We start from the raw sequence: 12,530 nt of genomic DNA on the forward strand, positions 1-12,530 counted from the left end.
GATTCGATCCAACCAAAGAGGGACGCACTTGGTGATGTTGCTGATGTTATTATGCTTCAGATAATGAGAAAAATCTGACTACACTCCTTTGGAAATTTTCTTTGAGGCCAGGGAAGTTCCCCTTGTGCCGTCGCACAAAGTTGCCCATAATTCACCCTCAATTTGGCAATATGATGTTGTAAGGATTTTCTTATTCAAATAAGGATAGTGGGAGAATCCCTATGATCCAAGATGCCACATCGGATTTCATGGATGGTGTGTGTTTATTTCCATGATTTGTTTGTTTGCTTTTCATGTCATGGATGGCATGGTTTGGTTTGCTATGTATGTTTATTTTTCATGCAGTGGTTGCCTAATGATAGCTATTACTCCCACATTAAATAACCCTCTTAGTAATATTAAGTTGATAAATGGGGTCTAGTCGAAAGGACAAGATCTCGTGGCCTTCCATAGCCATCTAACTGTTAGCTAGTCTAGGAAATAGGACGGTCACATGCCAAAGCAGAAGCTGATCATGTTTCTTAACTAGAGTAATCATTAGGTTCCTACTTGGATAAGGAGAATATGCATGATACATTGGTCACATGCCAAAGCAGAAGCCATTGTAGATTTGTATAGTTTTTCAAGGCGGTGGGTATAACATAACCAAGCAAAGCATATTGACGCCCAAAGGATACACATACTGCAATGCTTGGAGGCAGAACATTGATCGGATCTCATAGGATTAGATGAATCCACTTATTCAAAATTGTTGAATAAGTTTCCGATGCCCATTGGAGAAATTATACATTTCTCTTAATTCAAGAGGTTGAGGGGCTCATGAATGAGAACGTGCAATGGGCGGTTCCATTATAGATCAAAATCCCAGATCCGATGGGTATGTTATGAAATTAACTAAAATAGTAGTTTTGCTAATTATGCATCTTTCCTTTGCACATAGATACAGTAGCTTTATTCAGCCCATTAGCTAAGATCTTAGATGAAAATAAGTTAACTGATTTAAATTACCTCGACTGGAACAGGAACCTAATGCTAGTGCTCACAGCCGCTAAAGTTTATTGGGTTCTTACCACTGAGGTGTTGAATTATCTGGTCCCGATGCGCCTCAAGCAGACTACGATAGAAAGTCTAAGTGGCTTGAGGGCAATAAGATGACAAGGTGTTACATCCTTGGCTCTATATCCAATGTGCTGCAGCAGCAACATATTGGAATGGCAACAGCCTCAGATATAATGCTTAAAATTAAAGAAATGTTTGGAAAGCAACATCTCACAGCTAGGCTGTTGGCGATTAGAGGCCTAATATCTCCCAAGATGGTAGAGGGAACCCCAGTTAGGGACTACATGCTAAAGATGATGGGCTATCTAAACTAGCTCAACATCTTGGGGGCCATCATGGATGCTAAAATGCAGATCGACATTGTCTTGTCTTCCCTATGTGGGTAATTCAAAGAGTTTGTTATGGCCTACCACATGCACAAAATGACAATGACCTTGACAGAACTGATGAATCAACTTCATATAGCTGAGGATCTGCAAAAGAGTAATAAGAAAAGTGTCTTCTTAGTAGAGGGTAATGGACCCTCAGCACCTAAGCTGAAAGGTAAAGGAAAAGGAAGAGTAAAAGGCCAAGGCTCTAAGAAGAACATGCTTGTGGTAAAGAACAAGAAGAACTTTAAGAAGAAGAAGTCAACCAAAGGCAACGATGGTTGCTTCCATTGTGGAAAGACTGGATATTGGAAGCAGAACTACGGGAGCTATCTAGCTACCAAGCAGGGCAACAAGCCTACCTCAGGTATGTTGCATGTTTTTGTTGCTGAAACCAATATGATTAGATCTGTATTTTTCTGGTGTGTTGACATAGGTGCGATCTCACACATCTGCAATGTTTTGCAGTGGTTCAGGAAAATCAAAAGGTTGACTGAGGGCGAGCTCACCCTACAGGTTAGAACTGAAGCAATAGTTGTGATCCAAGCTGTAGGTGACTACATTTTGACGTTCTCAGGTGGTTATTTAATATTAAAGGATTGTCTGTATGTACCTTCAATAAGAAGGAATTTAATTTCAGTTTCAATAGGTTCAGACAAACGTCCGCCATTTTTGCCAGACGTTCGCCCTATGCGCGGACCCCAGTTTTTCCTGAAACGTGATTTTCACCTTTTTTTTTAAAGCATACTATAACAAGTTATGTATCAATTTCTTTCATCAATTAAGGCATCTAACGCGAAAGACTGCGAAGACCTTCGAGGGAAAATCAATTCTCCTCCACCTTAATCAATGATTCTTTAATCGAAGAACATAAGGATTGATTTAATCACTATGATTACACTATTATCTTTATTCTTAAGAGATTTGAATCTCTTAGGGAGAAAATAAACCAAAACTATAACTTACATATCTTTTGGAAGATTGATTTCCTTAGATTTTCTAATATCCTCTCCCAAAAGCTCGACAAGTTTCTCTTAGGGTTTAAAGTTCTAAAATCTGTAGCTTCATGGAGTTTTTATAGACTCTAGCTTTTAAGAGTCCTAACTTAGCAAGGCTTTTGGAAACCCTAACCCACTCCAACTAGGAAACTAACTATGCTCCTCTTTTAATTTAATTAATTAAATAAGATTATTATTTTGGGACAGAAATACCCTCACCCCCCAAACGTTCGCACGTTTTGGACGGGTTTAGGTATTTCACATAGGCCAAAACTCAGCCATATTGCATCAACACACACCCTAGGCCATTCCTAGATGCATCACTGTATACGACAAAACCTCCACTACCTGATGGTATAGGCACTGGAGCTGACACAAGTCGATCCTTCAGTTCCTGAAAATTCTTCTCGCATTTCTCTATCCATGTAAACTTGGCGCCCTTGTGAGTCAACTGCGTCAACGGAACTGCAATACTTGAAAACCCTTCCGCAAATTTCTTGTAATAGCCCGCCAATCCAAGAAAACATCGGACTTCTGATACATTGGTTGGCTGGTTCCATTCCCCTACTGCCTGGATTTTTTGAGGGTCTATGGATACACCGTCTTTGGAAATTACATGCCCAAGGAATGATACTTCTTCGAGCCAAAACTCGCATTTGTTTAACTTGGCATACAATTCCCGCTCTCTAAGGGTTTGTAGGACAATCCTCAAATGCTCTTCGTGTTCTTCCTTTCCCTTAGAGTATATCAATATGTCGTCAATGAATATGACCACAAACTCATCTAAATGAGGTTTAAAGATTCTATTCATTAAATCCATAAAAGCTGCTGGAGTGCTCGTCAACCCGAATGGCAACACCAAAAACTCATAGTGGCCATAACGAGTTCTAAACGCGGTCTTAGGGACATCCTCCGCCTAAATCTTCAATTGGTGATAACCAGATCGAAGGTCAATCTAAGAAAACACTTGTGCCCCCTGGAGCTGATCAAACAGATCATCAATCCTTGGTAATGGATATTTATTCCTAACCGTTACCTTGTTCAACTCCCTCTAGTCTATGCAAAGTCGCATGCTACCATCCTTCTTTTTCACAAATAATATCGGTGCTCCCCAAGGCGACACACTTGGCCTTATAAAACCTTTATCTAACAACTCTTGCAACTGAACACTGAGTTCCTTAATTCAGCTGGAGCCATTCGATAGGGAGCCTTTCAAATAGGTCCTGTGCCAGGCACTAGGTCAATAGTAAACTCTATCTCCCTCTCTGGTGGCAATCCAGGCAAGTCCTCCGGAAAAACATCCGGATACTCCCTCACCACTGGAATGTCCTGTAACTTAGTATCTCCTTGACTGACATCTCTTACAGAAGCTAAGAACCATTGGCATCCATTCCACAACAGCCTTCTTGCCTGTAGGGCAGAAATGACTCGAGGAGGTACTACTGTCATACTCCCTCTAAAAATAAACTCTGGTTGATTTGGAATGCAAAATTTGACTATCTTTTTATGACAGTCAAGATTAGCGTAATTTGTTGCTAACCAATCCATCCCTAGGATGACATCAAAGTCCTTCATCTCTAGGATCACCAACTCTACAAGTATCTTCCTACCTTCGATTTCAACTGTGTAAGACCTGCAGACGTTGTTTGCCACAATAAAATCTCCCATAGGGGTGTCTACCACTAGTTCCATTTCCATAGGCTCAACTTTTAACTTGTTCTTTCTAACGAAACTAGCAGACACAAATGAATGGGACGCACCCGAATCAAATACAACATGTGCATATGCATAAGAAATTATTAAGGTACATGTCACCACAACATTTGAGGCCCGAGCATCCTGCTCGTTGATGTTATACACTCTTGCTTGCCCTCGAGGTCCTTGGTTAACTTGTCGGTTCTGGTTTGCAGGTACTTGCTGTGCAGGTGTCGCTCAACTAGGTTCTTGAGCCTGTTCTTCTTTCTTCTGAGGGCAATCAGCTTTCCTGTGCCCGAGCTACCCATAGACAAAACAACCGCCAGTCACAAAAGGGCATCCCTTCTCGTCATGGTTTCTCTTACATGTTTGGCACCATGTACCTTTGTCCCCACCTTTCTGACCTCCTTAATTCTGAGGTGGACCTCCTCTACCTTGATTTGGCTTATGCTTCTTGTATTGATTTCCTAAATTTTGGCCACTTTGAGATTCAGAGTTGTTAAACTTTTTCTTCTTTTGAAGTTCTCTAGCTTGTTGGGCTTTCACTACACCCTCTTCAACAGCTAAGGCCTTTCCCACGGACTCAGCATATGTTCAAATTTGAAAATCCTTAACTCTTTGCTTAATGGGCTCCCTAAGACCTTATTGGAATTGACGAGCTAAGGCTTTGTCATTCCCCATAAGTCCTGAAGGTGCAAATTTCCCGAACTTGCTAAATTTGGCCTCATATTCGGTTACTGTCATACTCCCTTGTTTCAGATTAAAGAATTCATTCTCCTTTAAAATCTTAATGCCCTCAGGGGAAAACTTATCATTGAAGGCTACCTGAAATTCCTTCCAAGTACACTGTTTGTTCTTCCACGTGGTAGGCCTTTTCATCTTCCACCAAGCTTTCGCGTCACCACGGAGCATAAAAGTAGCTGCATCCAGCCTCTCCTGATCTGTAAACTCCAGATAATCATTAATTTTTATTGTATCATCCAACCACTCCTCAGCCTCAAGTGGATCTAAACTCCCTTTGAAAGGAATTGCCAGTTTCTGGATTTGGTTGAGGTTGTGGCTGGGGTTGATTCTGCTTTGCTTGCATAGTCACTACCCCCACCAAGGTTTTCATCATATCCCTCGGACTCGGAGATCCAGGTTGTTCCTCTTCCTTTCCATTATGAGTCCCGGTCGGAGGGTTCGTGGAACTTGCTTTTGATCATTAATTGGAGCTTCCTTATACTGGTTTTCCTGTGAGTTCACATATGCTCAAATTATTGCATATGTATCCATGGAACGTCCGTCTGACTCCTGGGACTCTTCTTGCACTGTCCCCTGTGGAACAGGCAACAATCTCTGATTGGCTATTTTCCTTTTGAACTATTTAGGAGGCATCTTGACCTATGTCAGTAAATAAATGTCCATAAGTATATGTTTGGGTTTCTTATGTATAAAACTTATATATAAAGAAAATGAGATATTAGATACACATATACTTATATACATATATCATTTCCCATGTGATCCCCACTCTCACGTCAAGTATGTGTTCTAGGTATTTAAGGTCTCTAGATTTTCAACCTGGCTCTGATACCACAAAACTGTCACGCCCCAAACCGAGTTTTCGGTCTAGGCACTTAACAGCGCCACATATTCATCAAACCATGAATATGTAAGGCATTCATACTGGAACTATGCAATAAACAGAGCTACTAAGCAAAACTAATTTATTAATTCATCATCAGAGTTATCTGTGCGGAAACTAAATATTTTGTCCAATGGACTACATCAAATAAACCAAATTAAATATCTCAATGTTTATTGCAACTAATGCTACTGTCTAAAATATTATAATAGTAAATCCTAAACTGTCGCCCATGCTCACTCCCAAGCTCACGAATCATGCACCCTACTGTCCATCACTTGCAACATAGAATGAGTGGAATGAGCTAATGCCCAGTGAAATAAACATGTCTACTCTTTATAACATAATACCAATTAAACAAACGTAATAATTGGCAATATATGTAAAGCTGTAACTGGCATAACAATCCACCTAGCAAACTGTATAACTGGCATAACCATGCATAACTGTATCTGTAACTGTAACTGTAACTTTAACTGTAACTGCAGCTTCGCCTGATGCCTAGTGTAGTGAGACTAGTACTGCTGTAGACACCCTCATTTTGCTTCGCTTTAATCAACAAAGAAGTTAGTGTTTTCTTATCGGTTTTTCAGTATTTTTCCTTTCCGTGTCCGCCTCTCATATTTTCTCGATCTTTTTTGTTATTTCCAATGTTTTGAATTTTCTTGCTAAGTGTTGAGAAGGGTTATAAAATCCAAACAAAAAGGGAGATTTGGACCCATTTGGTAGGCTTGCTTTGAATATTTTTATTTGATTTGATCAAGCAAGTGTATCCCGTATTGTTTTAATAAAAAGCATGAGTTTTGAACTTATTTGGACCCAATAAATAAAAGTTGCTTTCCATGAGGGGTCCATGTGTGTGTCGGTCAATATGTAATAGGGCCTACCAAGTGGTAATTTTAGAAAGCAATGAAAATGATTTAAGGGGTGGAGCTAGTTTGTACTGATGACTCGCAACTTGAACGGTTGAATCACCCTATGAAAATGGCTTTTAGGGTATAACATATTCACGTTGGGATCCATCATTTGTGCGGTTCGGATGATCCTATTGAAAACCATTGAGGAGGCGCACCCAAATTTACATTGTGGCTGAACAAATGAAAGGCTCATATCACCATATGAGACTAACTTTTGGACACATTCTACTTGCATCACATAAATAGTAATATGGTATATAGAGATGATTTTTGATGTACAAGTTTGACCACTCTATGGAACTGATTTTGGAGATGAATGGAGGGCACAACCTGTTTAAGCCATGGCCCATCAAAGTGAACGGTTCATATCAGTCTATGGGAATAGTTCAAGGGGGAGCAACCTAATTCACATTGTAGCCCATCAGTCAATGGTTCAGATCATCCTATGGAAATTTGTGTCGTGGCCTGTCTAATGAACGGTTTGGATCATTTTAATGAAAGCTAATTTGGATGCCATAATATGCTCCTTGTATAGTGGGGCCTCTCATGCTATTTATATGATTCGGTCATTATTTAGAAATCCATATAGAAACCAATTGCCCAAGAATGAAGGCTCACATCACTCGTTTGGATTGTAGTGGACAAAGTGCCTTATATTCTTAAACATTATACATATGGTGTTCTTGATTTAAGAAAGCACAAACCGATCTATAATTTTTGGAAGTGGTGAGATCATTACTAAATTGCTTGGAATGTAAAGTATAAATGGATATCAATCATTAAATAGGAGAAGTAGCCATACAATATAGGATTCTAAATTGAGAAAATTGTTTATGGGCTGAAATAGAAAGCTAGAATATAATGTGTGCAACCCATGTGAATTGAAGCTTGCTGATTTGGAGACATAACCCATTTGAATCATGGTCGATTGATTGGACAGTTTGGATCATCAGATGGAAAGGTGGCAAACCTATGGGAATTACCAACGAGTCTTTTGGCAAACCACTTGCCTAAAAGGCCACATTCCATGATTGCCTTCTTTCTTTTATAAGATCATACTATTTTTGTAAAGCTACTGAGTGAAAGGAACGGTAGACAATTTAGCCATTCCCGCTTTTACATATGTGTGAAAATCGATTGGGAATGTTTTCAACTAAAATGGCATGATATTGAAATAAAAGGGTTGGATGATCTTCTTTGGTATGATAGAAATAGTAACACCCTACCTGTGTGGTGTCAACTGCCGTTTTCTTCCTCAACTTTTTTGAGAAGGTTGCTGCCATAAGTAAGTTCCTATGTGGGGTTAATAAAAAATGAAGAAGGGGGCGTTGGCTGGAGAAAAAAATTTTCTATCCTAGAAGGAACTCGAGTTCTATTCCTCTTCTCTCACGGTTATCTCTGTGTTGGCAAATTCTCTCGGACGCGGATCGGATCGTCACCAAAGCGTTTTATCTCTTCCGGCGATTCGGATTTTCTATAGCGTATAAAAGGGTGCGACAAAGCTTATACCTCAGATTTACGCACCCTAGAGACAAGGAGCGCGATCAACGGTAGGTTCCTCTATTTTTATAATACCAAAGGTAGAAAAGCATGCTTATGGCCGTTTCTTCTTTGTTTTCTTCATGATTTTCGTAAAAGCTACCATGCATTATCTAATATGATTTTGGTGGGTAAGTTTATTTTATTATCGATTTTGGTAAAAAAAAGAATCGTTATAAAATTGGGTGTTTAACCGATTGGGATATCTAGTGGCTTTTGAATCGTGTTACAAAGTGAGTGTCTTAAAACCAAGGGTTTTTCGTGAATCTATGTTTTCTGAGTCTTAATAAGGTTAAAAGAACACCCAAAATCTAAAAATTTTGGTAGATTTCAATTGCTTTGATGGCTCAAAAATTCGTTCAAAAAATACCCGGAAATAGGATTTTGATGGTTCTAAAAATCGTTCGTATAACAAAACAATTCAAAACTAATTGAAATTTGGTCTTCAGAAGATTTTTAATGTTTGAATATCATGTAAAATTTTTCAAAAGATTTAGAGTTTATTTATTATTTTTACTGGAATTATTTTCATAAAATCATTGATTTTCATATATACGAAGGACATATCATTAAACAAACTCCTTAAAAGCTGAAATTTGATAGCAAGATGCACTGACTAGTCAGAATCATATTGTGAATTTCTCAGGAATTATGGGCATATTTTAATGTTTGAATATCATCTAAATTTTTTTAAAAGATTTGGAGTTTATTTATTATTTTTACTAGAATTGTTTACATAAAATTATTGATTTTCATGTATCTGAAGGACATATCATTAAACAAACTCTTTAAAAGCTGAAATTCGATAGCAAGATTCACTGACCAGTCAGAATCATATTGTGAATTTCTTAGGAATTATGGGCATATTTTAATATTATTTATTGATTTTTAATTGCTCTGACCATAACATAAATATATCTGTTAAAAATAGCAAATTATTTAAATAATGTCTGAAAAGTTTCTCCTATTTTTCTAGTTGTCCGAGAATGTTCTAGTAAAAATTTGGTTGAATTTGGAATTCGTTTGCTGTATATTTTAGTGTAATGTCATCAATCTGACCCGAAAGTGGAAAATCAATTACAAATCGAATTTCAATCTTTAAAATCATGAAAAATTCAAGCAGAATATATTTTTCAAGAACACATCATATTTTAAAGTTTCTGGGACAGATAACTTAATTAGCTATAGGATGCTTTGTAAAATCATTAATCTGATCCAATTGTGATAAATTCATTTAAAAATCCAAATTAATTCAAAGCACCTTGAATTTTTTTAGAGAACTCTAAATTTTCATCATATATTCCATAATTAAGCAATTTGAAACAAAAATCTTAGGAGTGATGGATTTCTTTTCTAAAATGGCCATGCTAGGATAATTTAGATGCCGAGACTGTATCCATAATCGTATCCCATTTGTAATTGATCCTTGACAATTTGAGTATTTAAATTATAGTATGTTATTGGCTCCGAGGTCCACTGTCCACGGAAATCCTGAGAAACATGCCAGGGAATAACATACTATAACTTAAGTATTAAATTACGCAAGGGAAGAGCTCACGATTCCCTTCCATGGATGCAACTCAAGGCTGAAACTTGCTAATATTAGAGCCTTTGGTATTCCTTAGATTTTAGAAGTTGGAAACCTTTAAAAATCTGAAATCATTATCTTCAACAAATTGAATCGATTTACCCCATGTCTTTCTGAACCGTTGGATTGTGTTCTCCATCGTAGGAACCTTTAGAGCCCCTTTAGGAATACTTATGTCACGTTGTGTCCTAGGTTTTAGGGAGTTCTAGAGTTAGGATTCCAGCCTTATCACGGCCGTTTGCTATGGATAGCAACCGTGTCATAGATCTAATTACACTAGTCACTCAATTTTCCCCTAGGACAAACCTAGTTACCTAGGATGTAGGTTAACCTGCATTAGTCTAAGGGACGTCTTGCACTTAGATAGGACCATATAGCATCTTAGATGAAGTCCTAGGATAATAAAATCTTCAACTTGAATTAAATAATTTTTCTTAAACTGTTAAAACAGTCAATCCAGTCTAGGTCGGTGTCCTAGATGAGTTAGGCATAAGTAGCTTAGTTGAGGTGCACCGAACTACATCGACTCTGATCCCAGTGAGGCTTGGGTACGTAGGCAGCTTGGATTCTTGATGGCACACCAATCACGAGTCGGCCCCACACACAAATGGTGGGGTTTTGTATATTATTTTTTTCAAAATTCTTAACTAAATTAATTAAAATATATAGGATTTCCCTCAAATTAGAATTTTAGGAGAACTTTCACTTAGATTGAATTCAAACAAATTAAGAAAATCAAGATACACATTTAGGAATTACATTGAAATTAGATTTTAGGATGCATGTCACGTAATTCGCATATTAAGATAGAGTTAAATGAGCCATTTAAAGGAAATTCAAAAGAGTTAACTTTTGGAATTGAAGACCGGTTATCGGGCAGGAATGGTGCATGTGGTGGTAACTCCCCATACCTTCTATTCTCGTAACCAAGTAACGAGTCTAGATTTCTGGTTAATTATGGGTCCTAGATCCCTCATCTAGGTGGCGACTCTGTCACTCTCTTTTGCGTGGAATTCGGATTGCCTTAGTGATCCCAAGTTCACGGAAAAGATGAATTAAATCACACCTTGCTAGGCTCGGCGGCTTACCCTTGCCCTTATGGGTACTGGGTTGCACGTTTGTTTGTACCCTATGGCTTGGTTGCTGCCTGCTTGGTTGGGTAATTAAAATCAATAATAAAAAGCACACGCCATTCGCGTGGGTACGAGAGACCAAGAGAGAGGAAGGCGGCTCGTGGGCCATTCCCCTCTCGTGGGATCGGGTCCCACAGTTTGGCGACTCTATTGGGGACCACCTAACTTCATTAAAATTTCAAAAGATAATTCATTTGAATTTATTTTAATTGCCTCATGAAAACTCTATGCTTGCTAGGTAGTTTGTTTACTTTATTTTCTCATTACATAATATTCCAACTTAATCTAACAAACCCTGAAGGCATCATAGATTGCGCAAACATATTTTACACACTTACATCACTTGCATCTAAACCCTTGCATCTCACATGCACATACATCCTATTTTAGGAATTCGGAGTGTTATCTAGCATGGTTGACTGGGATTTCATCACCTGGTGCCTCTATGCTAGAGAAGCATTCCACTCTTAGCCTAGTACCTTTATGGTGCGTAAACGGATCTCTTGTTCACGTACTGATACGCCGGACACTAGTACAGTATATTGAGCAAAGATTCGCGCTAAGGGAACTCTTGGCCTTACCCCTTGATTAACCCACACATGCATGTAGTATACGAACACACGTGCATCACGTGTGTGAGCCTAGCTTAGGATATCCTACCCATTTGTGTCTAGATTAGGCCGTAGTCCATCTTCCAATGGCTACGATCGGTCCTTAGGTACACAAACAAAGTCATGAGTCGAGATCCTCTCTCCACTCCGCTAGATTAGGATTGGGGTTTGATGCCTTCAGGTAACACTGTTAAAATGTACGAAGATTAAAAAACTTTCCCTTTGGGGTTAGGATATAAATCCCATCTTTCCTAAGATCTCATAGGATTAGTCATTCTTGATCTACCCATTGAAAGTAATCTTATGTAATCTCATCTAATCTTTTGATCAGGTGTCTTTCATTCATACGATTCAATCGTGTCTTCATACTTTCTTTAAACTGGCAGGAACTTGTCACATTCTCATGCTTATGTAATCTTGATCCTTCTTGTATCCCTTCTCTTGGCTTACAGGCACCATGTCTACTCGTAAAATTCTTGATTGGATCCGTGGTACATTAAAGGAATCACACATCTATGCCATAAGTGAGCAAGAGAAAAATCTCTTCGGCTACATGACAACTATTAAGCTCGATTGGGGATTACTCTATGCCGCATCAAAGTGTTGGGATCCCGATCATCATGTCTTTCATTTTGGCAACCAAGAAATGTGTCCCACTTTTGAAGAATGGTGTGCCTTGTTGAAATATCCTGTGGATGGCCTTCTGGTGAAGCCATCCTGTGTGCCGGATTATCGTCCTTTGTTCCTTCGCTTAATGAATAATCCAGATGAATCCATGGACTCTTTCATAATACATCGACAAGTGATATTGTGGCTTGATCCATGACCAATACGTTGACGGCCTAGAAACTGTCTCATACACCAGTAATCATGCAAAACACCTGTCACACCGACATTAACCATTGCATCCTTACTTGGAGAACATCATGTCCCAATGCAAGAACTACGACTATCAAGTCAAGACTGGCACATGCGTGCGTATGATAGATCCGCAC

At 38.6% G+C, this 12,530-nt stretch overlaps 1 protein-coding gene across 1 annotated transcript; it reads right to left on the minus strand.

The window, feature by feature from the left end:
* Positions 1-3,637: 3,637 nt before the first annotated feature.
* On the minus strand, positions 3,638-4,117 carry LOC143888952 (uncharacterized). The gene has a single exon (XM_077393332.1). The coding sequence runs from the start codon at positions 4,115-4,117 to the stop codon at positions 3,638-3,640; it is 480 nt and encodes a 159-aa protein (XP_077249447.1).
* Positions 4,118-12,530: the final 8,413 nt, after the last annotated feature.

The sequence above is a fragment of the Tasmannia lanceolata genome, unplaced genomic scaffold (genome assembly GCF_043159265.1).
Source record: "Tasmannia lanceolata isolate RefF3 unplaced genomic scaffold, GAP_Taslan_0.1 ptg000012l, whole genome shotgun sequence".
Classification (NCBI taxonomy): Eukaryota; Viridiplantae; Streptophyta; class Magnoliopsida; order Canellales; family Winteraceae; genus Tasmannia; species Tasmannia lanceolata.